Genomic DNA, 23652 nt, shown 5'->3' on the forward strand with positions numbered 1-23652 from the left:
GGTGGGTTCTGGGCAAGACTGGCACCCGGCATTCTTGGGTGACATGGGGGACATACTTACTGCAAGGGGACTCCTGCTACTGCCCACTACCCTCTCCAGGGAGCCTGCGTGGAGGGAAGTCCCAGGGGAACTTCTGGAGAGAGGCTTTCCCTGCCCCTGGGCCTCTGTTCCCTCCCACTTCCCTGGGACACAAGTGTCAGGGAGCGGAGCCCAGAGTACATGTGGGGATGGAGGTGTAGGGGAGGAGGAAGGGCTTTGCCCTGTTTCCCAGCTGAGGTGGGACCGACCCCTGGGCTTCTGACCACCTGCTTGGCTCCCGGCAATGGATGAGAGGCCTTGTCCTGAGCGCTGGGGGATATTTGGAGGCCAGTGCGGACTTGAAGGTCGGGCATTACATGTTTTCTTTCCCTTTAGCATAATTATTTTTGCTTATACAAGCAAAACGTATTTATTCTAGGAAAATACAAACATAAAAAGAAACCAAACCACCCAGAGACAGCCTCTCTGGCACCCCTTTGAAATGGTTTACAGATCTCATAACTCGGTGTAAGCCTAGCCCGGGCTCCTCCCACCCTCCCCGCCCCAGAAAGCAAAGGGGACGGAGCTCCAGGAGGCTCCTCCCTCACCCCTCCCCCTCCCGGGCCCCTGGTGGCCTGTCCTGCTTCCTTCCCCTGGGGCCTGCCGGCCTCTCGGCCTGTGCGGAGGGAGGGCCTGGGGCCTGCAGGGGAGGGCTCGCTCCCTGCCCGGGGCTCCTGCCTCCTTCCCTCCCTGGGACACGAGCCCCATGTGCAGGAAGGAGACCTGAGGAACACCGAGGCCACCTTGGCTTCCTCTGAGGGCGTCCACCCTCCACATCCTCCTGGCTCTTGGAGAAACTCTCCAGCCATTTCCCAGACTCCAGGAAGTCAGCAGCCAGGATGGTGGGAGGAGCTGTGGTTTGGGGGGTGTCTGTTCAGGGCTGGGCCGGGGGCCACAGGCCAGGAAGTGATGAAGGGAGGGCAGCTAACGTGTGTCCAGGCAGTGTTCTAGACACATCGTGTGATCACCCCATAGAGACCCCACGGCCCCGCATGGTGGGCACTCCTGGCCAAGCCCAGAGGGTGAGCCCATTTCCTCAGGAACCATAGGCCGCTCCGCCTCTGCGTGGGGCTGGCGTGCTCCAGGCAGACCCCGTGGGCAGCAGGAGCCTGAAGTGCACAGGCCACTGTGTCCAGGGTTAGGCCGGGCCTGGTGTAGACGGGTGCTGCCTCCTTGGAGACCCTCAAGTGTGACCTGAGGCGCTCACCCTGCCCTCTGCTTGCTTTTCAGAGCCCTGCCCGAGACACAACCCACTGGACCCAGCACCCCACACACTGGTGCAGCCCATCTCTGCCATGCTGGCCTCCGACCCCAGCAGCTGCCCCCACTGCCAGCACAAAGTGGGCCACCGGCCCTCGGGCCTGGGCAGCACCGACTCGGGCCAGGAGGGCTCGGGCTCGGGGGGCTCCGGTGGTGGAGAGGGTGAGGCCGGCGGGGATGGGGCCCGCAGCAGCGAGGACGGGGCCTCCTCGGGGCTGGAGAAAGATGAGGAGGAGCAGGCGGACGGGGCCGCCCGGCTGTGCGGGGACCTGTGGAGGGAGACGCGGGCAAAGCTGCGAGGCATCGTGGACAGCAAGTACTTCAACCGGGGCATCATGATGGCCATCCTCGTCAACACTGTCAGCATGGGCATTGAGCACCACGAGCAGGCCAGTGGGGGCGGGCATGGGGGGCTGGGCTGCCAAACACCCGCGCGTGTCTGCCACCCCCACTGACTGGGGCCTAATGCCCAGCGCAGGGCCACGCACAGCGGAGAGGGAGCTCAGGGTGCCTGCGGAATGGGTGGCTGAGTGAACGAGCGAAGCGGTCCTCGGGCTGGCCCACTTGGGGCAGGAGTGAGTGAGATCCGGGTCCTTTCCCCTTCAGCAGCTCAGCATGGACCCCAAGTCACCCGCAGCGCATCCCCCCGTGAGCCCTCCACGTGAGCCCTCCTGCCCATTCTTCCCAGGGCAGCTGGAGTGATGTTCCCAGAGGCCAGGCTCTCCTCTGCCCACAACCTTCTGCAGCTCCCATTGCCCTTGGCACAAAACACAGACCTTTCCACTGCAGTCACTTCTCCTCGTGCTCTGCCCACAACATACTTTCAGCTAATGGAGCGTCCTCCTGTCCCTGATGCCCCCACTCACTCCACCCTCTGCACAGCCCCACGGCACTGAGGGTGGCCCTGTGGTTGCCCTGCAAAGGCTGTCACCCATCTCCCTCCTTGGCCAACCCTGGGTTTCTTCTGTCCTCAGCTCCAGTGCGTGGGGTGCAGGAGGTTTTGCCTGAGTTGAATGATGTGTTCCAGGCCCCTTAGGCCATTGGGGGTAAGCTGGGGTTTGGAGGTGAGAGGAGTTGAGAGAAGGGGTCCCCAAGGGGGAGTAGCCCATGGAAGAGAGGATGGCTTCCAGGAAGTGGCAGGAATATGGTGGGTCGAGGAGACTATGTGAAGGGACACAGGATGGAGGGCTGGGGGGGTAGCCTAGATATCCCAAGTCTATAGGTCACACCCAGGTGACAGCCTGGATGACAACTCTGGCCCTGGCTCTATTTGGAAAAACACCATTTTCTGGCTCCCGGTGTCCCCCAGCCCATTAGGTGACCCCAGCTCCAGGAGGCCACTTCACGCGGCAGCTGGCAACCATAGGCCCAGGGAAGGGATTGCACTGGCCCAAGGTCCCACGGCCAGTCCCTGCAGCGTTTAGGATTTGGATGCTCCCTTTGCTTCCCTGCTGCCCTCTTTCTGCAGAGGTCCCACCTGCCTGCTGCGCCCTGCGGTGGGCCACACTCTCATTTCCCTCTTCATTAGTTCGCCAAGAGTGGGCCCCATTCAATTTACTTAAATGCGGCCCCTGGGGCTGCCGTGACACTCTGTTCAGAGCTGCTAGTTTGCCAGCCATTCTGGCTTAATTAAAAAGGTCTCTGGGGAGGGCTGGGGAAGGCTTTCTGCAGGGGAAAGCTGGTAAGACAGGCAGCCTGGAACCCTTCGCCTGGGGTCCAGCCTGTGGCCTTTGCCTGGCCCAGGCCTGCAGGAGGCCAGTGTTCCTGGGGAAGGCCCCACAGGGAACAGGAGCTGTGGGAGTGCTGTCTCTGGTGGGGCAGCACCAAGGAGATCTGTCACAGAGCCTGGGGACCGTCCCTGCCAGTGGCTTGTTGGAACCAGCTGCAAGAGCAGTTCTCTAACACTGAGGAATTTTGCAAGGCCATTGTTAAAAACAGTTGGTAGCTTGAAATTGGCCATGCTGGAAGTATTTACACCACGGAAGTTGGCATATCTACAATCAGGGTTATTCTTCAGAGGCCTGTTTGCCAGTGTACTACTACTACTGGTCCTGTCTTCTCAGCTGCCCCCTCCAGGACAACACAGCAGCTGCAGCAGGTCTGTCCTCTGGGTCTGGTCTCTCACTCTACCTGTTAGCCCCAACCTCAGGCTGGGCCATGATCCCTGACCAAGCCTCCACAGGGTCTTCCTGCCTGGCCTGTTCCCCCTCACTTGTGCTATATCCTGCCCAAGCAAGCTTTCTAGCCTCAAATATAGTGGAGCCTCTTCTTTCTGGCACTGCAGGCACCCTCTTGGGCCCCCACCAGGCTGGGAGTCGCTGTTCTCACTGGCTAGTCTCCTGCCCCTTCATAGGGTCCACCCCGTTTTCTTTATGAAGCAGGTGTCCTAGTTTTGTGCCCTTTCCCTTATAGGGGTTGGCTCCCATTAACTGAGCACCTACCAAGTGCCAGGCCCTGAGCCTGTGTGGTATGCTGAATCCTCACAACCTCGTCACAGAGTGGCTGGGAGGGTGAAATGCATTAAGAAACCTGGCACATAGCAGGTGCTCAGTAGTTAGGAATTATTTTCGAATCTTTTCTTGGAGCCTTACACCACCACTTTTGGGGTGAGTTTACCATCTGCTGTCTGGGGTCTCAAAAACTTCCTTAAAGAAAAAGTGAGGGGCAGGGAAAATTTTAAAAATGCCCTTTTTAAAGCAGCTCCGAGTGACAGCCATTGTTTGGCAGAGCTCTGTGCGGGGCAAGCTTGTGGGCTGCTGGTATTTTTGCTTCCTCTCCCCTGACTCCTAGACATTGCTCAGTGGGAAAGATCCACCCGGGTTTATTTTCAGCTGCCCTGTCTGAGAGGCGCCTGCAGAGAGAGGTGGCCCAGGGCCTCAAGGAGGCAGGGAGAGAAGGGGAGAGGCAGGAGGAGAAGGCAGGTGAGCACAGCCCCGCTCCTGCAGGGGAGGGGTGACTTTGAGGGGAGGCATTCCGGGGCCCCGCAATGCTGCGGCTGCCCACTCTGCTGGCAGGGAGCTTGGTGTGGCCACCACACATTGGCAGGTGGTGAGGGGGGCAGAGCCTGGGCACTACTTCCCAACTCCATCTGTAAAATGGGGGCCACCACTTTGCTCTGGTCACGGTGCTCAAATGAGAGGTGAGATCACAGGTACCAGTGGCCTTTAGGTGGTCACTGCATCACCAGGTTCCTCATGGCCGCAGATGCTGTTCCTTCAGGGACTGGCCTGGGAGAGTGACAGATTAAAGGGAGCGTCAGCCAGGTAGGAGCCTGCTCGTGACCCACGAGGTGGTCAGATGGTGCCAAAGTCTACCTACCCCCCATCCTGGGAGGAGAGTGGGCCCAGACTGTCCATAACTCAGGCTGTGTGACAAGCAGGTGGGTGGGATCAGCTTGGGCACCAGATCCTCCATCATAACCTGCTGTCATGTTTGGTCACATCTCTTTCCTGAGTGATCCTCACAGCAGCCCTGGGGGGTAGGCAGAATGGGTGTCTTATCCTCACTGGGCAGATGGGGAAACTGAGGCTCAGAGAGGTCGGATGGCTTGCCCCATGTGACATGGAAAGCAGCTTTTGGAGCTGGGATTCTGAGGTTGAATTGGAGGTTCCACAAAGCAGACAGGAGGTAAGATGGGGAGACACTGCACCTGGGAGAAATGTATGTCTCCACTTCTCCCTCTCCCAGCGGTCACCTGTCCAAGCCAGTGACCCCTCCTGAGCTGGGCAAGACTGTCCTGGAGTTGGAGGATGGTCACCAAGTTAGACAACAAAAAACAGAGGGTGGGGCTGAATAGGCAGCAAGGCAGGGATGCAGGGAGCCTCCTGGGGCAGGGGTGACCCAGGCTGGGGTATGTCCACTGGCCCCAGCACCCAGGGGACTGCCTTTGAGGCCTCCAGGTCAGTGGGTGGGTTAAAGCCGACTTAGTTCTCCCTTCAGCAGCCCCCAAGTCACTGCTGACACAGGTCTTAGGTGTCCCTGGGAAGATGAGGTTGAGGTGACTTAGTGCCTGACATTCCAGCTCTGCAGTGGCTCAGGAGAGAGAGACACCAAATGGGCTACAGTCAGGGAAGGCTTCCTGGAGTCAGTGATACTGGAGATGGATCTTGAAGGATGACTAGGATTTCATTAGTGAGACAGGGGAGGGACAGCAACAGGGACCAGGAGCACAGGCGTCCACCCAAAGGACCCCGAGTCCTCGGGAAGATGTGCGCACAGGGCAGGGCAGACAGCCCAGGAGGCTGGAGAGCTGTCCATCCATGAAAGGCCTTGAGGCTGACTTTATCCTTAGGGCAGTGGGAACCATGAAGGCTTGTAAGCAGGGCAGTGACACATTTGCTCTGAGCTGGACCCGCGAGTCAGAAAACTGGGACAGGTGTAGGTGCCTGGGCCATGGGGAGGGGTGTGGGCCGCAGGGAGGAGACCTGGGTTCGAGATCCGATTCTTCCACTGGCTGGCTGTAGCCCTGGGCAGCCACTCTTCTCTCTGAGCCTCAGGTTTCCTGTCTGTAAAACGGGGATACCATAGGGTAATGCTTGAGGCTTAGGTGAGGTAATTCATGGGAAGTGCTTAGCACCACCTGGCGCATGGGAGATATTAACACCAACTGGTATTAACTTACCATGGGGATGGCGCTGGGCTTGAGGGTTCCTGGGGGTAGTTTAGACTCCTGCCCAGCTGGTCGTCCCTTTATCTACCCCTGCAGAAATGGCCAGAAACTGGGCTGTCTGGTGCGTCCCAAGCCTGGCATTGGCAGGGATGAGCTGGCCCTGCCTCTGCCCCTCTCCCTCTGCTTCTGGACTCACCTCCAGGTTGCAGCCCCTCACCTGCCCTCTACTCTCTTGCCTCTGGCTGAACCTGGTTTTTCTGCCCTTTGGCATCTCTTCCACTGGGTGGTCTTTGCATCTCCAGCCACTTCTCCACAGCCTCTGTCAGCCTGTCTGCCCTGCCTGCTCTCTCTCACTATCTGGCTCTGACTGATTCCCACAGTATCATGATCTTGGTCCATTATATTTTGATCTGTGTTTTTCTGTCTTGTCTCTGCACTCTCTCACTCCCCATGCCTGTAAGTGTCTGTCTGTCTGTCTCTCTCTCTCTCTGCCCACCTCTCTCATGGCTGCCTGTTTCTCTACACATACCACACTTGGTCTCACTCACTGTGTCTATATTCGTCTATCTGTCTGTCTCTCCCCCTCACTGTTTCCCAGAAAAATGCTTGCAGGAGTGATAGAGGGTCCATTAGAAAAAGATTAACAGGTGTGCACTTGACTGAGAAACAGCTGTTGCCAGGAAGGAGGGAAGCGAGAGGGTGACCTTCCCGGGAGAACGCGGGCTCTGCCATCAGTTGCGGGCGGAGCGCGTGTGCGTGTGCACAGTGCGTGGGGCTCAGAGCGGGTGATGTGCGATTATGGACTGTCAACAGCCGCATTTTTCATCTCCCGAATGTCGGATGTCGCTGGCCGACGGGGAAATTGGTGGCTCCGAACAGCATCTGGGCTCTGACTTAGCCCCGAAGGCCGGGCCCAGCCCCCCCCCAGTGAGGGTCCCCCTCAGCGCCCCCCTCCCTCTTCGGGACCATTTTGTGAGTCAAATGTAATTACGGGCAGGAGTGAGGCTTTCTCCTTTCTCTGGGCTGGAGAGCAGCTGGCCGCTTTATTACATTTCCCAGGCACCAGGCGGGAAGCGGATGCTTTTTTTTTTTTTTTTTTTCTTTTTTCCTCTCCTTTTAACCCAAGTGGAATTGAAACCAGGCCCCTTAGGTGCCCAGTGGCCAGGGAGAGGGGCTGGGCTGGGGGTGGGTGGTGCTGATGGACGGCAGCCCTTGCACGTCCCTCCTTGACCCTAGTTGGTCCTTTGGCCCCCACACCTTCTCTTCTCGCTGTCACCCGCCCCCTCCCAGCTTTGAGGTCTTTGCAGAGACGTCACTTCCTCCGGGAAGTCACTCTTTACTCCACTATCACTGTTTCCCAAACCACCCTCAGCTTTCCTGTTTCTAGCACCCACACTGGCTTGTTAGTTTACTTGGGTGTTGGGCTTTGCCACCAGAGCCCGCGCTTCCCGGGGGCGGAGGCAGTGTCCTGACCTGTCCACACCGGCCACCCTGGGTAGCACACAGCGAGGCTCTGGGCCTGGGGAACGCATGCGCTAGTGAGTGAGTGAAGGAGGGAATGCATGAGTTCAGGCGGGTCTCGGGGTGTGAGAGGAGAGCAGTTTGGAGTCTGACTTGGCTCAGTGCCTGGCGTGGCCACATCCTTGCTGGGCGACTCTGAGCAAGTCCGTTCACGTCTCTTCATCGATAAAATGGTCTGCCTTCCATTTTTGCTCTGCATCGTGTGACTTCAGACCAGCCTCTGAGCCTCAGTTTCCTCATCTGTAAAATGGGTATTGTAATTCCTCCCTCAATGTGCAGCAATAGCACCATTTCCAAATTTGTGGAAGGTCAGCCCCAGAGGGTCCCACCATCTTAGTGGACCTCTCAGGACCTGGGGCAGCAGCATTGCAAGGTCCTCAAGGCCATGGTGTAAAGGGTAGTTGGAGCTCCTGCAAGGACACTGACCTGCCAGGCCACGCAGCCAGGGTGGCAGAGCCAGGCCTTGCCGCCTCCCTGGGGATCCTAGAGCCGATGAACTCCCATAGGGGACCCATGGCTGCCTTCTACCTGACTGAGTTCCTGTCCCGCCCCTCATGCCCCACAGCCCGAGGAGCTGACCAACGTCCTGGAGATCTGCAACGTGGTCTTCACCAGCATGTTTGCCCTGGAGATGCTCCTGAAGCTGGCCGCCTTTGGGCTCTTCGACTACCTGCGCAACCCCTACAACATCTTCGACAGCATCATCGTCATCATCAGGTGTCCCCTGCCCCCCATCCCAGGCTGTGGGCCCAGAGGCAGAGCGAGGGAAGAGGGGGTTGACCCAGCCTGTAATGAAGTACATGAGATCAAAGGAAACCCAATTACACTGAAATACAGTTAACGAACATATTTAAAAGTTTGTGGTTTCGCCACCTACGTGCTTCTGGATTAATGCATTAAATAGCGAGATCTAGCAGCCAATCTGACTACCATTATCCCAAAGAAGGGATGAGCATACACTGTATTCAAAAATGTCTGCATCAACCACGATGCAGATGTAAAAACAGTGATTTCCATTAACCACGAGGTCATAGAAACTGCTAATTCCCCATATTTTGTTGTTCCCTCTCATAATCAAAAGAATGTTAAATCTCAAAAAGAGCTCAGTGACCTTCGTGGACCTCCCGAATTTTATCCATAGACATCTTGGGGGAGGGGTCCATGGACTCCAGGTTAAGAGCCCCCAACTTAGGGTGCCCCCGAGCAGCAGCAGGTGAAACCTTATTGGTTGGGTGAGTGAGTGAATGAATGGAACTCCCCATCTCTTCCTCTGCCCTGCCCCCTCCCTGCCTCCCGCTGACCCACCTGCCTCTCCCCTCCCGCCCCCCCTCCCTGCGCAGCATCTGGGAGATTGTGGGGCAGGCTGATGGCGGGCTGTCGGTGCTGCGGACCTTCCGGCTGCTGCGGGTGCTGAAGCTGGTGCGCTTCATGCCCGCACTGCGGCGCCAGCTGGTGGTGCTCATGAAGACCATGGACAACGTGGCCACCTTCTGCATGCTGCTCATGCTGTTCATCTTCATCTTCAGGTGAGCCTTGCTCACCGGGGACCACACCTGCCAGGGCTGTAAGCGGGAGCACCAGTTCTCGAGGCCACACCCTGGACCTGGGTGTGAATCCTGCCACCGTCCCTTAATCCCGGGTGGCTCTGGGCGAGTACTTCCCCTTTGAGTTTCAGTGTTCACTTCTGTAAAATGGGACCAGTGTGGCCCCTCCCATCTTACTGGGTTGTGTCCGAGTGACACAAAGTGAAAGGGCAAGAGCTTAGCCTGTGTGAGCCCTCAGCTCCCTCCATCCCTCCCCAGCATTCTCGGGATGCACATCTTTGGCTGCAAATTCAGCCTCCGCACAGACTCGGGAGATACGATCCCCGACAGAAAGAACTTCGACTCCCTGCTGTGGGCCATCGTCACGGTGTTCCAGGTAAGCACACGTCCCCATGTGTCAGGGGAAGGCGGTTCACCCAGGATCTCTTTTCGTTGGTGCCCCCAGCCTCGGAGAATCCAGAGAAGAGCGTGGCCTGACAGGGAGGCCCCTCAACTCCGGTTCAGCGGGCAGGCTGTGGGAGCTGGACCGCTGCCCGGTGCCCATCCCTGCCCCTCCATTCCCGCCCTGAGCTGAGGCTCCAGGCACTTCAGGAGTCCTCCCTGAGATTGTTCCTCCCCCGTAACATGGACATGGTTGAATAAGTGTGTACACACAGTGTGGTGGGGGCAAGAGGAGCAAGGGGGGGAAGGGCGGGCTTGTGCTGGGGGCACAGGTGGGTGGCATGAGCAGGACAGAGGATGGGTATGGGAGCAGCTAGGAGGGAGTGCTGTTCAGTGGGGAGTGAATGTCAGCGCAGGAGTGCGTGACACAGGTTTGAGGATATGGGCAAGCTGGGGCAGCAGGCTGTGTGTGTGTGTGTGTGAGTGTGTGAGCGAGAGCCTGAGGCTCTGCCAGGCGGGCACGCCCCCAGCTAGAGGCATGATGCTCGAGGTCCCTGGCTGTGCCCGAGCGCCCGTGAGAGGATGCGGCAGGTGTGCACGGGCTGCTATTTGTCCGTAGCTGCACCACCCAGAGGGGTCCCTCTACCCTGGGCTGGCTTGGGGCCTGAGGGTACTCTTGTACTGAGCGCTGTGCTCCTCCCCCCGCAGATCCTCACCCAGGAGGACTGGAACGTTGTCCTCTACAATGGCATGGCCTCTACCTCCCCCTGGGCCTCCCTCTACTTTGTTGCCCTCATGACCTTCGGCAACTATGTGCTCTTCAACCTGCTGGTGGCCATCCTGGTGGAAGGCTTCCAGGCGGAGGTGACTTGACCCTGGTGAAGGGGTCACCAGGGGCGTGTAGGAGACTGGGTGAGGGGAGGGTGTCTGAATGGGGAAGGGCTTCAATTCAAACGTCTAGCAGGCAAGTCTCCAGAGAAGGGGATTGCCAATGAAATAGTGAGCTTGCCATCATAGGGAGCATGCAAATAGAGGCAGCATCTGGGTCCCTGCGTCTCCCCCAAGGGCAGAAGACTAGGCCTCTCCATCTCTGAGATTCTCCAGTCCCTGCGACCTGGGGTCCAGGCTGTGCCTCCTCCATCCTTCCTCGGAGGCTTCAGGGAGCTTGCATCGCAGATGTGGGTTTGTGGGCTAGGTCCTTAGTAGCTTCTCACTTCCCTTTCCTGAGCCCCAGTTTCCACATTTGTTAGTGGGGGTGAAAACACCCATTGAAAAGTTCTCGAGGGAGGGAAGGGCTTAGCTGACTTGTGTTCCAATGTGAGGGACGGTCCCCCAGGGTGACGCCAATCGCTCCTACTCGGAGGAGGACCAGAGTTTATCCAACGCGGAGGAGTTTGAGAAGCTCCAGGAGGGCCTGGACAGCGGCGGAGGTAAACAGACCTCCACTTGTCCCCTAGGGAGCCAGCACCCTTCCCCAGAGATCCAGGTGGGCAAAGGGCACAGCCTCTGGTTTTCCCTCAAGCCCAGGCTCTGTGACTGCTAATTTCTGTGGTTTGTTGTTTACATGTTTACATTCATAATGGAAAGAAATGCTAAATCTTGAAAAGTCAGTGACCTTCATGACCCTCCTGAATTCTAGCCACAAGGTTACCACAGCCCTCCCTCACCCCTCCACACAGTGTGGCCTGTTGGGAAGAGCCTTGGGCCTCAGGACGCCTGGGTTTTGGTCCTGATTGACACCACTGGGCAGCTTACAGCAAACCTCCCCAACCCAAGCTGTGCCCTTGGTAGCTTGGCTGGATGGTCTCTGCCTTGCTTTTCCACAGCTGGCATGGCAGTAAAGTTCTCATGCTGGGTGAAGCTCGGTGGTTGCCCTGAACACAGAAGGCAAGGGTTTCACTTATCCAAAATTAAGCTGAGAGCCCTGCAGGCAGCGCGGAGGGGAGGTACATGTGATGGGGTCCAACCTAGAAGACTTCCTGGTGGAGGAGGTCTCCGCAGAAAAACTCTCCATTTCTGTTATTGTCCATGTCTCTATCTCACGGCTTCTTTTGCTCTTGTTCTGGCTTTCTGTCTGCCCCCCCTCTGTTTCCACCTCACCCCTCCAGATCCCAAGCTCTACCCAATTCCTCTGACCCCCAATGGGCACCTGGACCTCAATCTTCCTCTGGGTGGACATCTGGGCCCCACTGGGACTGTGGCACCTGCCCGCCTGTCGCTGCAGCCGGACCCTATGCTGGTGGCCCTGGGCTCCCGCAAGAGCAGTGTCATGTCACTGGGGAGGGTGAGCTACGACCAGCGCTCCCTGGTGAGTCCTTATGGGGTGCTCTGGATAGCTACTCCCTGCTGGGTGTGTGCTGAGGAACCCTGGCTGCCTGCCAGTCCAGCTTCAGGATGGTACCCAGATTGTCCAGCTGGAACCAGGCAGGGATTGTCTCCCTTGCATTTCTGGGTCCCAGTGCCAGAGTGCAACTAGGCACTAAGGAATGAATGAATGAATGAATGAATGAATGAAGCCAGTGGATCTGGTGGAGAATGGGGTTTTTATCTTGGCACCAATGTGTAGGGTAAAGAGCTGGGCTTGGGGAGGTCAGGCAGATGGGAGCTTGAATCTGGCCTCTGACACTTTCAAGCCATGTGACCACGAGGAAGTTACAGGCCTCTCTGAGCCTCAGTTTCCTACCTGTAAAGAGGAGAGTGGCCCTAACTCGCTGTACCTTCCTCAAAGGAAACGAGGTGGCGGGAGGAGATGAAATCACACTATGGACACGCTCACATGTCCATGGGTGTGGATGGAGTGAGAGGCTGGGTGGGGAGAGGACCCCTGGAGTCTAGGTGGTTCTGCCACCCACTGGCCAGGCCAGGGACCCTTTTAGGGCCTCAGCGGGCCGGAGGCTGTCTTCAGCCACAAGTGTGGGTGTGTGTGGCTTCCTCCCAGTCCAGCACCCGGAGCTCCTACTATGGGCCGTGGGGCCGCAGCGGGGCCTGGGCCAGCCGCCGCTCCAGCTGGAACAGCCTCAAGCACAAGCCACCGTGTGCAGAGCACGAGTCCCTGCTCTCCGCGGAGCGCGGTGGTGGCAGTGGTGGCGGGGCCAGGGCCTGTGAGGGCGCTGGGGACGAAGGGCCGCCGCGGGCTGTGCCCCTGCACATCCAGCACGCCCACCACGCACATCATGGTCCCCACCCGATGCACCGGCACCACCACCACCGCCGGACACTGTCCCTCGACACCAGAGACTCGGTGGACCTGGCTGAGCTGGGGCCCGCGGTGGGTCCCCACCCCCGGGCGGCCTGGAGGACAGTGGGCATGGTCCCCGGGCACGAGGACTGCAATGGCAGGATGCCCAGCATCGCCAAGGAGGTCTTCACCGAGATGGGCGACCGCCAGGACGATGGGGACGACGAGGGGGAGGTGGACTACGTGAGTTGTCCTGCGGAGTGGCCAGGCTGGGGCGAGGAGGAGGTCCGCTGGACGGGAGGAGGGGCCCCCGGAGCCGGGCTAGAGTGGGGGGCCCGACGGGACTGACGGGACAGCCCCAGGGGCGTGGCCAGTCCTGGGCTTCGGGTGGTACCCGAGCTGGGCCTCCCCTGGGAGAGAAGCCCTCCTGCCCCCTGGGTGGGGTGAGCGTTCTGGTCCCCCTGGGAGAGTTCGGTCACCCAGACGCCCCAGCACACTGGGAGGGAGTGGCAGAGATGGGCAGCTCTGGGCAGTGCTGACCAGCCCGCGCCCCCACTTTCCTTGCCAGACTCTGTGTTTCCGGGTGCGCAAGATGATTGACGTCTACAAGCCTGACTGGTGCGAGGTCCGCGAGAACTGGTCTGTCTACCTCTTCTCCCCCGAGAACAGGTGGGGAGACCAGGCTTGGGGTGAGGTTAGACTGGGGGGGGTGAATGGGTCTGGGAGGGAGAGAGTACTACAGAGCCAGGCAGGGCCATTGAGGGTGGTGCCCCTGTACCTCAGAGGGCCCTCCTGCCCCTGTGCTAGAGAGGCTGCAGGGCAGGGGGAATGTTTAAATGGGGATATTTGTCTAAGCCATCCCTGTGCCGGGCACCAGGTTGGACAGATCCTCAAGGAGCCTGGGGTGCTCCCATCTGGAGGGGGCATCAGAAGGCTTCCTGCAGGAGGAGGCCTTTATAGTATTCTGCAGGGAAAGGGTTGTGAACAGGTGGAGGCTGGTTCAGGTGGAGGGAGCAGCCTGAGGGAAGGTCTGGGGCAGAAGCTTAGGGCATCAGGCACTGTGTGTCTGTGCAGCTGGAGGGCAGGGATCAGGGATTTGGGCCAGTGTTTGGAAAGCCTTGAGTGCCAGGGCAAGGGGGGTGCCCTTCAGCCTGTGGCTGTAGGAGTTGCCATGGGTGTGTGGTTGGGGAGGCAGCTCAGGTGGGCACCCTGAGCAGATGTAAAGTTGCCACTTGTTACGAAAGGTCAGCTTCCCAGGCCACCCTTAAGCTTAGGCCCTTTACCTTCCTTCTGGCTGAGGTGAGGGGCAAACTTACTCTCATGGCCCTTGCCCACTGTGCTCAGGTTCCGCGTTCTGTGCCAGACCATCATTGCCCACAAACTCTTTGACTATGTCGTCCTGGCCTTCATTTTTCTCAACTGCATCACCATCGCCCTGGAGCGGCCCCAGATTGAGGCTGGCAGCACCGTGAGTGGCTGGGGCCCTCGAGCAGGGCAAGGGATGGGCAGAGGGGCAAGCCACTGGGGCCTGCTATGGGACATGGTTCAGGGCCAAGGGGGCTAGGAGAGCTCAGCAAGGTGGATATCGATACTGTGTAGGAAGGTGTGGCCAGGAGTTTGTCTCTGGAAGGGGGACACCTCCTTGGACTGTGAAATGGCAGCCTCCCCTGGATGCCCCTTGGCCAAAGGCACAGGTGGCCTGGCAGTTCTGGGAGCCCCAGGCCCATGGTTTCTCCTGGCTCTTTCAGGAACGCATATTCCTCACCGTGTCCAACTACATCTTCACAGCCATCTTCGTGGGCGAGATGACATTAAAGGTAGCCCCTGTCTTCACCTGGGACTTCTCCCCCCCCCCCCGGAGGAGGGTAAGGGTGTTGGCCCTGGCCCAGCCCTCCCTTAGCCTGTCACTCACCCGCCCATCGGCAACATTCCACAGGGGACCCAAAGACCAGCCTCCGATTGGTACCAGTACTGGGCTACTGGGACCCAAGGGGTGGGGTCAGCCACATCCCTGCTCTCCAGGAGGTCACAACCGGCCAGAAAGGCTAATGCAGGGAGACATTTACAGTGTCACGGAGGTCCCTGCTGAGGCATAGGTGTAGGGGAAGAATTCCCTCTGCTTCCCAGAGCGCGTGGCTTTGAACTGGGTTTGCCAGATGTGCAGGGAGAGCACATCAGAACAGGCCATGGGCCTATGTTGCTGGGAGCAGCACCATGCACCTAGACCATCTGGTCCCCACCCACTGTCCACTTTCTGAGTAGGCAGCCGGGCATGTGACCCCTGCCCACCCTCTGGCTCCATTCCACCCCACCTGCTTGACTCTCGCCTTGACCCACCTCTTTGGTGGAGGCTGACTGACCCCGCCTATCACCCTGCCCCCAGGTGGTCTCTCTGGGTCTGTACTTCGGGGAGCAGGCGTACCTGCGCAGCAGCTGGAACGTGCTGGATGGCTTTCTAGTCTTCGTGTCCATCATTGACATCGTGGTTTCCCTGGCCTCCGCCGGCGGAGCCAAGATCTTGGGGGTCCTCCGGGTCCTGCGGCTCTTGCGCACCCTCCGACCCCTGCGGTGAGGACTCCTCCACGTTTGGAGAAGCTTCTGGGGTCTAAGTGGACCACTCACTCCTGCCCTCCCTACCCAGTCAGTTTTCTGCTAGCATGTGCCAAGCACTAGCTGAGCAGGGCCAGGCACCAGGCCTGGAGGGTGTGTGTGTGTTTGCGTGTGTGTATGCACGCCTGCTGGAAGACCAGGGCTGAAAGTGGCTCCCAGGACAGCTGCCTCCTATCTGTATAGCTCTGGGTGGCTCACAGCTGTCTCTGGGCCTCAGTCTCTACATGAAGGTGTGTGGACCCCAAGGGGACGGGGTGAAGGCACAGTGCCCTGCTGTGCATACCACCACCCTGGTGCCTCTGGGATGACTGGGGCTGTCTCCTGACCTGGCTGAGGGCTAACAGTGCCGTTGGTCCCTCCCTGGCTGCAGTGTCATCAGTCGGGCGCCTGGCCTGAAGCTGGTGGTAGAGACGCTCATCTCCTCCCTGAAGCCCATTGGCAACATTGTCCTCATCTGCTGTGCCTTCTTCATCATCTTCGGCATCTTGGGGGTGCAGGTGAGGGGTGACCAGACTGGGCAGGCGGTGGGGTTGGCTCCAAGGTTGGAGAAGAGGTTCCTCGCTCCCACACGGCTCCCCGACCCTGTGCTGGCTGACCTGGGGGCTCTCTCTTCCCTGGGGATATGCAGACATCTTTCTCCTGGGGGGGTCCCTGCCTGGATCTCCAGTGCAGGTACTGGGGTCTGATCTTGGGTGTGTGGAAAACCCAGGAATCAGACAAGCCAAGGTGTGAAAGTTGGCTCTGCCGCTTCTAAACCTCAAGTGACTTTGAGAAGATTACCTGTCCCCCAGGCCTCAGTTTCCTCATCTGTGAGATGGGACGAGAGTAGCTCCACTTCATGTTGGGGGACTTGGGGAGATGGCGTGGTTGAGTGCTTGGCCCTGACTGTGCACAGAGGAGGTGTCCCTCTTCTGATTTACGCCTCACCCCCATCCCCGGGAACACTGGCAGGACAGTCACTCACCCTGTGTCCCTTCCTCCCAGCTCTTCAAGGGCAAGTTCTACCACTGTCTGGGTGTAGACACCCGAAACATCACCAACCGTTCTGACTGCATGGCCGCCAACTACCGCTGGGTCCATCATAAGTACAACTTCGACAACCTGGGCCAGGTGAGCTCTGCCCACCTACCCCTTCCTTATCTGATCACCCCAGTCGGTGGCTCTTCAATGCCAACAGCTTGGGATTATAGACCAGTGTCCAGTCCTGCCTTACCAGGACTCACCCTGTGGCTTCTCCTTTCCAGAACCTCATTTCCTGGCCCAGGGCCCTGGGGTACAACAAACGAGCAGTGTGGTGGAAGCACGGGATGGGGGAGGTGTCCAGAGTAGGGTGTGTGACTGCCAGGCAATCTCTGCTGGTCCGGGACCCTGTCTGAACCCATCACCTCTGTACCCTCCTCTCCCTGTGTCTTCCAGGCCCTGATGTCCCTCTTTGTCTTGGCCTCCAAGGATGGCTGGGTGAACATCATGTACAATGGACTGGATGCTGTCGCTGTGGACCAGCAGGTTGGTGTGGCTGGGGCCAGGTCAGTGGGGCAACGGGGAAGGGACACGGTGGTTTTGGGGTCCAGTGGTCTGAAACTGGTGTCAGCAAGACCCACAGCCCCAGCTCAGCCGCGGCCCACCCCTCACCATCCTGGCTTGAGTCCACCAGTAGGGCCGCCCCTTGGGTAGCGAAAGTCATTGTTCCATTTGCTTCAACCAAGCCCCCTGCTCTGTAGGGACAGCTCTTCAAGCTGGTTCCTGCCTGGAGGGCTGCAGAGCCTTGTGGGTGGAGAGGGGCTGAGTCGGCTGACAGGGACAGCAGGTGCAGGCTGGAGGCAAGAGAGTGACGAATTCAGGGGGTCCTGAGATGAGGTTCCGGAGTAGAAAGTGAGAGGAGAATGGCAGGAGGTGTGGAGGAGGCAAGCAGGGCTGGATGGTCCGGGCATGGCAAGGGCTGGGGTTTATCTGAGGGCAGTGGGAGTCAGTGAAGGTGTTATAGCGAGGGAGTGACAGCATCAGGTTTGCTTGTGCGAGCTGCTTGTGGGCTGCCGGGTGCGGGTGGATTTGAGGGTGGGGTGGGTGGAAGAGGGTCGGGAGGCGGTTGGGCCTGAGAGGCGTCCTGAGCCCTTGCTCCCAAGATCCCTGAGAGCAGGGGTCCCATCTGGGGCTAGGTGGGGAATGAGAACACTCGGAGGCATCTTCCTCCACCTCTTAGCCTGTCCACCCCTCCTGCCCACCATCCCAGCCACACACGCGTACTCACACGGACTCCACGAGGAATGTGCCTTCCCTCGGCTGGCTGCCTATTTCTGGATGGATGGATGAGTGGGTGGGTGGGTGGGTGATGGGTGGGCAGATGAGTAAGTGGGGGGATGGACGAGGGGAAGGGGACAGGTAGATCCGTGTCGGGGGCAAGAGCTGGAGCGGGAAGGGGAGGGCCGTCTTTGCGGAGCACCTTGCTTGCGCCAGGCCAGGGCGGGCGCTTCCTACCCGCTCCCTTCAAGCCTCAGGGCCCCCAGGAGGCAGGCGCTGTGGGGGCCCCACCGCCCGGGCTCCGCGTGGCGCCCCAGCAGGCCCGCGGGCGCGCCAGCCCGCCTCAGCCCTCTGGCTCCCTGCAGCCCGTGCCCAACCACAACCCCTGGATGCTGCTCTACTTCATCTCCTTCCTGCTCATCGTCAGCTTCTTCGTGCTCAACATGTTCGTGGGCGTGGTGGTGGAGAACTTCCACAAGTGCCGGCAGCACCAGGAGGCCGAGGAGGCGCGGCGGCGCGAGGAGAAGCGGCTGCGGCGCCTGGAGAAGAAGCGCCGCAGTGCGTGGGTGACGGCCGCGGGCGGGAGCCACCCAGCCCGGGGCCCCCCCGCCCTCTGTCACTGACCCCCGGTGCAGGGGCCGAGGCCTGGGCCCCACACCGGCCTCTGGGCACCCGTGTCCCTGGCCTGCCCCTTCCCCCGGTGGCGGCTTGCCTGGGGTCCCTGAGCCCTGTACGGGTCCACCTGGAGTCTGATGGCGCCACCAATGCCAACCAGGCGTCCCAGTCCAGGCAGAGGGCAAAGGCAGAGCCCGGGTGCCCGACCCTGAGCTGTGGGACCCCTGTTCTCTCCCCAGCAGACCAGGAGCCCCTGCTGTGGGCACTTCGGGGTAGATAGGGAGAATCAGTGTCCTGCTCCTTGCCACCCACCCCGACATCTTACCCATTTCCCTGGTGGCCCCCTGGCTGGGTGGAGGGGACCTAACTCTGACTCCCAGGGCCTGGGAGGACTGACATGTCTCCTCCCTGCTCCTCTCTCCCCTCTGCCTCTACTTCCACCTGTTCTGTTCCCTCCTTGGCCATCCTCTGTGGTCTGTGCCACTCCCCTGTGTACCTCCTGCAGAGGCCCAGCGGCTGCCCTACTATGCCACTTACTGTCCCACCCGGCTGCTCATCCACTCCATGTGCACCAGCCACTACCTGGACATCTTCATCACCTTCATCATCTGCCTCAATGTGGTCACCATGTCCCTGGAGCACTACAACCAGCCGACGGTGAGCCCAGTCCTGCCCCTGGCCGAGGTTCCATGGGGAGCAGGGCCTCAGCAGGACTCCACCTCAGGGACGGGGTGGGGCAGGGTCTGAACAGTCTCCCCATGCTGGGCCCTGTGCTCAGGAAGCTCATGGCCTGGTAGGACAGATGAATGAAAGAGAAAGGCCAGAGAGAAAGGTCTCAATTCTGGTGAGTAGGGAGGTGCCTTTTGAGCCCCGCCTTGAACATGGGGAGCAGTAGCTATGGTGTGTTTAATATGACTTCTTTCAAGGCATGCTATAGATTTTAACTCTCATCCTCACAGCAACCTTAAGGTGGGGGAGGAGACTTTCTCCAGATTTTGTAGATGAAGAAATTGAGGCTCAGAGAGGTAAAAGATGCTGTCCCAATTAGCCAGTAAGTAGTGGAGCCAGGACTGGAACTTTGATTTACATTCAAGGACTGCCATGCGGCCTCCACTGCTACTTGGGCATATGGGGCCTGGGGGAGGGGCATTCCAGGTGGCAGGACTGTTGGGGGCAAACACAGAGGTGGGAGAGGGTGACCAGCTCCCTGCTAGTTGCAGGCAGTGTGCACGAAGGGCAGGTGAGGGGCTTGTAGGGGTAAGTGCATTCCAAGAGCTTCTTATCAGAGGTTGGGATGAAGGGAGGAACAGAGCCTCCAGGTGAGGAGTTAGTATCTTATTTTAAATGATAGGAGAGGAATGTTATACGTGCAGGGAAAAGGAAGGCAACCACTGGCAGAAAGGATTAGTAGTTGTAGAACTTCCAAATTAACATGAAGAAATGGAATAATAATAGCTCACATTTACCAAGTATTTAAGTATACAGTCCAGTCTGGTTCAGGGCTATTAGCTCATTTAATTTTCACAGCAACTTTCTGAGGTAAGGTACTATTATCCCCAGTTTACAGATTGGAACGCTAAGTCCCAGAGAGGTCAAGTGACTTGCCCAAAGTCATAGTGAACATGGAATAAGTGCTGAGCCAGTATTCAGATCTAGGCAGTATGGTTCTTAACCATGACCCTTAACCATTACTGAGCACTACTTCCAAAGAGGGGTATCTGGACCAAACCAGCAGAAATAAGGAAAAGGAAATAGTAGTGAAATAAATAGTGCGCATTATATAAGATGGAAGGAATAAAAGTAAATACATAAATTATTGCATTAAAAGTGAATGGATTAAATTCTCTTAAAAGGCAGAGACTTTCTGACTGGAGGAAAATGGGGGGCAGGTCATGGGGCCTGGATCATGCTTCTCTTTGCCCTCCCCCATAGTCCCTGGAGACAGCCCTCAAGTACTGCAACTACTTGTTCACCACTGTCTTTGTGCTGGAGGCTGTGCTGAAGCTGGTGGCATTTGGTCTGAGGCGCTTCTTCAAGGACAGGTGAGTGGCTGGGCCAGGCAGCACAGAAGGGGCTGCAGGATGGGGAAGCCGTCCTGATCCCTGGGGAAGCCTGGAGCACCCAGAAGAGGGGAACTAATAAGGGTCTGGGCACTGATGGCCAGGGGCCCCTGGGTGCTGTCTGCAGTCCTGAACAAGAAGTAGATATGGTGCTACCTGATGTGTGCAGAGCATTCTATCAAGTCTCCTCAGCACATCTCCCATGGGCCCTCCATATCCCATAGACAGAGCAGGACACGCCTCATTCCTTTTCAGAGGAAACAAATAAGGTTCAGAGAGCTTGATAGACTAGCCCTAGGCCACACAGAGGGAACAGCAGGCTCAAGATTCACAGCTAGAAGTCAGAGCCCATTTCTTCTCCCCTGCAGGAGGCCAGAGATATTGATTTAGCCTGGTTAGCCCCTTGCTTGAGGAATTGGAGGCTATCCAGGGGTAGAGAGGGAGCTGGACCTAGTGGGGTCTGGAGGGATTAGTTGGAAGGGTGGCCACATCCCCGCCGCCACAGCAGGAAGGTGGAGGGCTGGAAAGCTCCTCTGAACTGAGGTGTCTAAGCTAGAGTGACTCTCACTTTGCTTCCCACTCCTGCCCTCCTGTGTCCCCTGAGCAGGTGGAACCAGCTGGACCTGGCGATCGTGCTGCTCTCGGTCATGGGCATCACGCTGGAGGAGATCGAGATCAACGCGGCACTGCCCATCAACCCCACCATCATTCGCATCATGAGGGTTCTGCGCATCGCCCGGGGTGAGGGCAGAGGATAGGCGGGGGAGGGGAGCTTGGCACGATGGGGGAGGAGTGTGGGCACTATGGGGGAGGGGATTTGTGGGCACAATGGGAGAGGGGTCCACAGGCTGCTCTGCACAGCACGCTGCACCCCACTTCCTTATCATAACACGACCCATGTGGTCCAGCCCCAGGTTGGGATATCGTGGTCCCTCAACACCAGCTGGGACACACGGGCCTCAACGCTTCTTAACCCCCCCAGACTTCCCGCTCACCCCAGGGCTGTCCCCACAATTCTTTCAGAACCTCCTACCTCTGCTCACGCAGGTGCCTCCTACTCCCCTGCACCCGCATGTCGCTTCCAGATTCCGGGGTGGGGATGGGGGTGGAGATACTCAGCCTCCCCTGGAGGCCTCTTTAGCCACAGGAAGACACATGGGCACTCACCTGGTCATTTTTGCCTTGTCGCTGTGAATTAGGCAGTTACTTGTACACTTTTTTTCACTCACACACTTATATCCCTCGGTGCCCACTGGGTTTACCCGCCTTCTCTTGGTCCCCACCAATGTCCACACCTTGTGCAGCACATTTTCATACACACCCCCACTCGCCCTGTAGCTGCACCTACGTTCTTGTGGCATTTACACATGTCCACATGTCCACACGCATGTCCCCGCTGGCCTGGGCTGAGGGGGCTGCGTTGGGTTTACCCGCAGTGCTGAAGCTGCTGAAGATGGCCACGGGAATGCGGGCCCTGCTGGACACCGTGGTGCAAGCCCTGCCCCAGGTAAGAGCCGCTGCCTCCAGTGGCCCCTCCTGCCTATTGTTGGTGCCATGCTGGGCCCTAGGGGACACAGGCCCTGACTTCCCTTCTCCCTAAACCTGCCCAGAACCAGCACAAAACCTTGTCTCCCGAAAAGCAGTTTGAGCTGGGGCTGTGAGAGATGGAACAGGTCCCTCTGCCTCTTTAGTCCTAATGTCACCAAGTACTCCCCAACCCTGCTCTTTATCGGTCCCTGGGCTGGCCTTTGGAGACCCACATTCTGCCTGTCCTCGGGAGTCACCAAGCTGGTACGGAAGGCAGATGCCCAGGGCACTTTGGCAAGGGGCCTTCACTGTGCTGGGGAGAGAGGAGGGGCCCTGACACAAACTGGGGAAATAGGGAGGTTGTCAGGGACTTTGAGCTTGACCTTGCAGGGTGGCTTGGTAGAAGGAGGTGGTGATGTGGGCCGAGGGGTTCTGTTTTGACATTCTAGGAGGGGACAGCTTGACCCCCCCGACCTGGGTGTGCCCCCCCACTCAGCCCTCATCCCGTTGGTCAGTGGAAGGGAGGTAAGGTCAGGGCCACAGGGGTCACCTTTCATTCTTCTGGGAAGTCTGTGATCCCAGTTTCTCCCTCCCCTACTGTCCTGACTCCTTAAGGCTCCCCTGCTCCCTCCCCTCACTGTGGCTTCTGCTCTGAGGTGAGCCTCGAGCACATTCATTTATTCCTTATGACTCATGCAGTCTTAAGAACTTTAGGCGTCTTAAAATACAAGGCACAGACACAGCCCACTAAAAATGGGGATAAAAGATGAACAGCTCAGGGAAGATGAAAGCAAAGCCAATTCTTGCTATGACCTGGGCTAAGAACATCACTGAATTTTGTTCTCAAGTTTGGTGTGAGCTTCCCAGCAGCCCAGTTGCAAAGGGAAAGCGACATGCCTCTCACCAGGCTGGAAGCGGGTCTGTGGGGTAGGTCATGCCTTTGATGATAAGACAGCAAACTCCTGCAGGACGTGGGCACCGAGGGAGGTTCTGGACAAGGGAGGCCTCATCCTTTTAGAAGGTTGCTCTGGGGACTCAGAGGAGAATGTGTTGGAGGGAGAGGCTGGAGGCAGGGAGGTGGGAAGGCAGTCGCTGCAGCTCTGGAAGATGCTGAGGGAAGAGGGAAGGCTGGTAGGAAAGGTGAGGTGGATGCTGATTAGCAGATGCTGCTGATGGGGGCCTTGCAGAGGGCAGGAAGCTGAGCCGAAAGCCCAGGCCACTCACGCATGATCCCCTGGCTGCCAGGGCCTCACCCCTGCCTCACAGGTGCTTAGTAAGTGCTCACTTCATTAATGAACGAGCATGATTTAATTAGACATCGTTGGTGTGATTGTAGAGGAAGGCAACCCTCCTCTGGAGCAGAAACACATTAGGAGGCTGTGATTAACGCCGTTTACTTTTCAGCAGTTAATGCGAATGTCTTCTGACTTACCCGTGCAGGTCTCCTGAGGGGTCCAGGAGAGATTTCATTTCTAGGCAAGAATGTGCTTGAGCCTTATCTTCTCCATAGTGTGACTTAAAGGCGGTCTCTAGCATATGGGTAGATTGGAAATAGATTTGGGATCCAGGACATTTTCCTCCCACAGGAGCTGTGGGACAGAGGTGCCTGGGTTTGCAGGAGGCTTCTGGGGCCCACAGGCATGCATGATTCCTTTGTCCACTCCTCTCTGAGCCCAGGCTCCCTGCTGGTCCGAGGAAGCAGATCTGACTTAATCTGGCCATGTTCCTGCTCTCAAGGGCTTCCCAGAGTGGCAGAGACAGTGGCAGGGACACACCAGTTGCACTCACACTGTCAGACTGCATCCCAGTCTGCCTGGAGGAATCCAGACAGGCTTCGTGGAAGAGGTGGCATTATTGCTGAGACATCCTTCCCCCCTTCTCTGTATTCACCCACGGGATGGCACTAACCACTCACAGGTGTATGGAGCCGTGTTCCTGGACCCTGGGGCCAGCAGGCTGGGTTTGAATCTCAGTCCTACCCTAGTTCTAGTGGTGTGAGGTGTGATCCTGGGCATGGTATTTCACCTCTCA

General features: G+C 58.3%; 1 protein-coding gene across 1 annotated transcript in view; it reads left to right on the forward strand.

Annotated features, from left to right (window-relative positions):
* The window catches only part of CACNA1I (calcium voltage-gated channel subunit alpha1 I), a gene marked incomplete at its 3' end in the record, with an annotated part of 90747 nt that overhangs the window by 61177 nt on the left and 5918 nt on the right, over positions 1–23652 (forward strand). Inside the window, exons 10-29 of the mRNA XM_081128153.1 lie at positions 1309–1727; positions 8034–8185; positions 8809–8994; positions 9271–9388; positions 10102–10257; positions 10730–10823; positions 11502–11701; positions 12332–12814; positions 13140–13240; positions 13916–14039; positions 14320–14388; positions 14955–15139; positions 15552–15678; positions 16166–16291; positions 16598–16687; positions 17785–17977; positions 18540–18691; positions 19967–20076; positions 20702–20835; positions 21531–21601. Coding sequence (XP_080984279.1) covers positions 1309–1727; positions 8034–8185; positions 8809–8994; positions 9271–9388; positions 10102–10257; positions 10730–10823; positions 11502–11701; positions 12332–12814; positions 13140–13240; positions 13916–14039; positions 14320–14388; positions 14955–15139; positions 15552–15678; positions 16166–16291; positions 16598–16687; positions 17785–17977; positions 18540–18691; positions 19967–20076; positions 20702–20835; positions 21531–21601 — 3290 coding nt within the window. The remainder of the gene's footprint in view (positions 1–1308; positions 1728–8033; positions 8186–8808; positions 8995–9270; positions 9389–10101; positions 10258–10729; positions 10824–11501; positions 11702–12331; positions 12815–13139; positions 13241–13915; positions 14040–14319; positions 14389–14954; positions 15140–15551; positions 15679–16165; positions 16292–16597; positions 16688–17784; positions 17978–18539; positions 18692–19966; positions 20077–20701; positions 20836–21530; positions 21602–23652) is intronic.

Source organism: Miniopterus schreibersii (genome assembly GCF_964146895.1).
Source record: "Miniopterus schreibersii genome assembly, chromosome: 2".
NCBI lineage: Eukaryota > Metazoa > Chordata > Mammalia > Chiroptera > Miniopteridae > Miniopterus > Miniopterus schreibersii.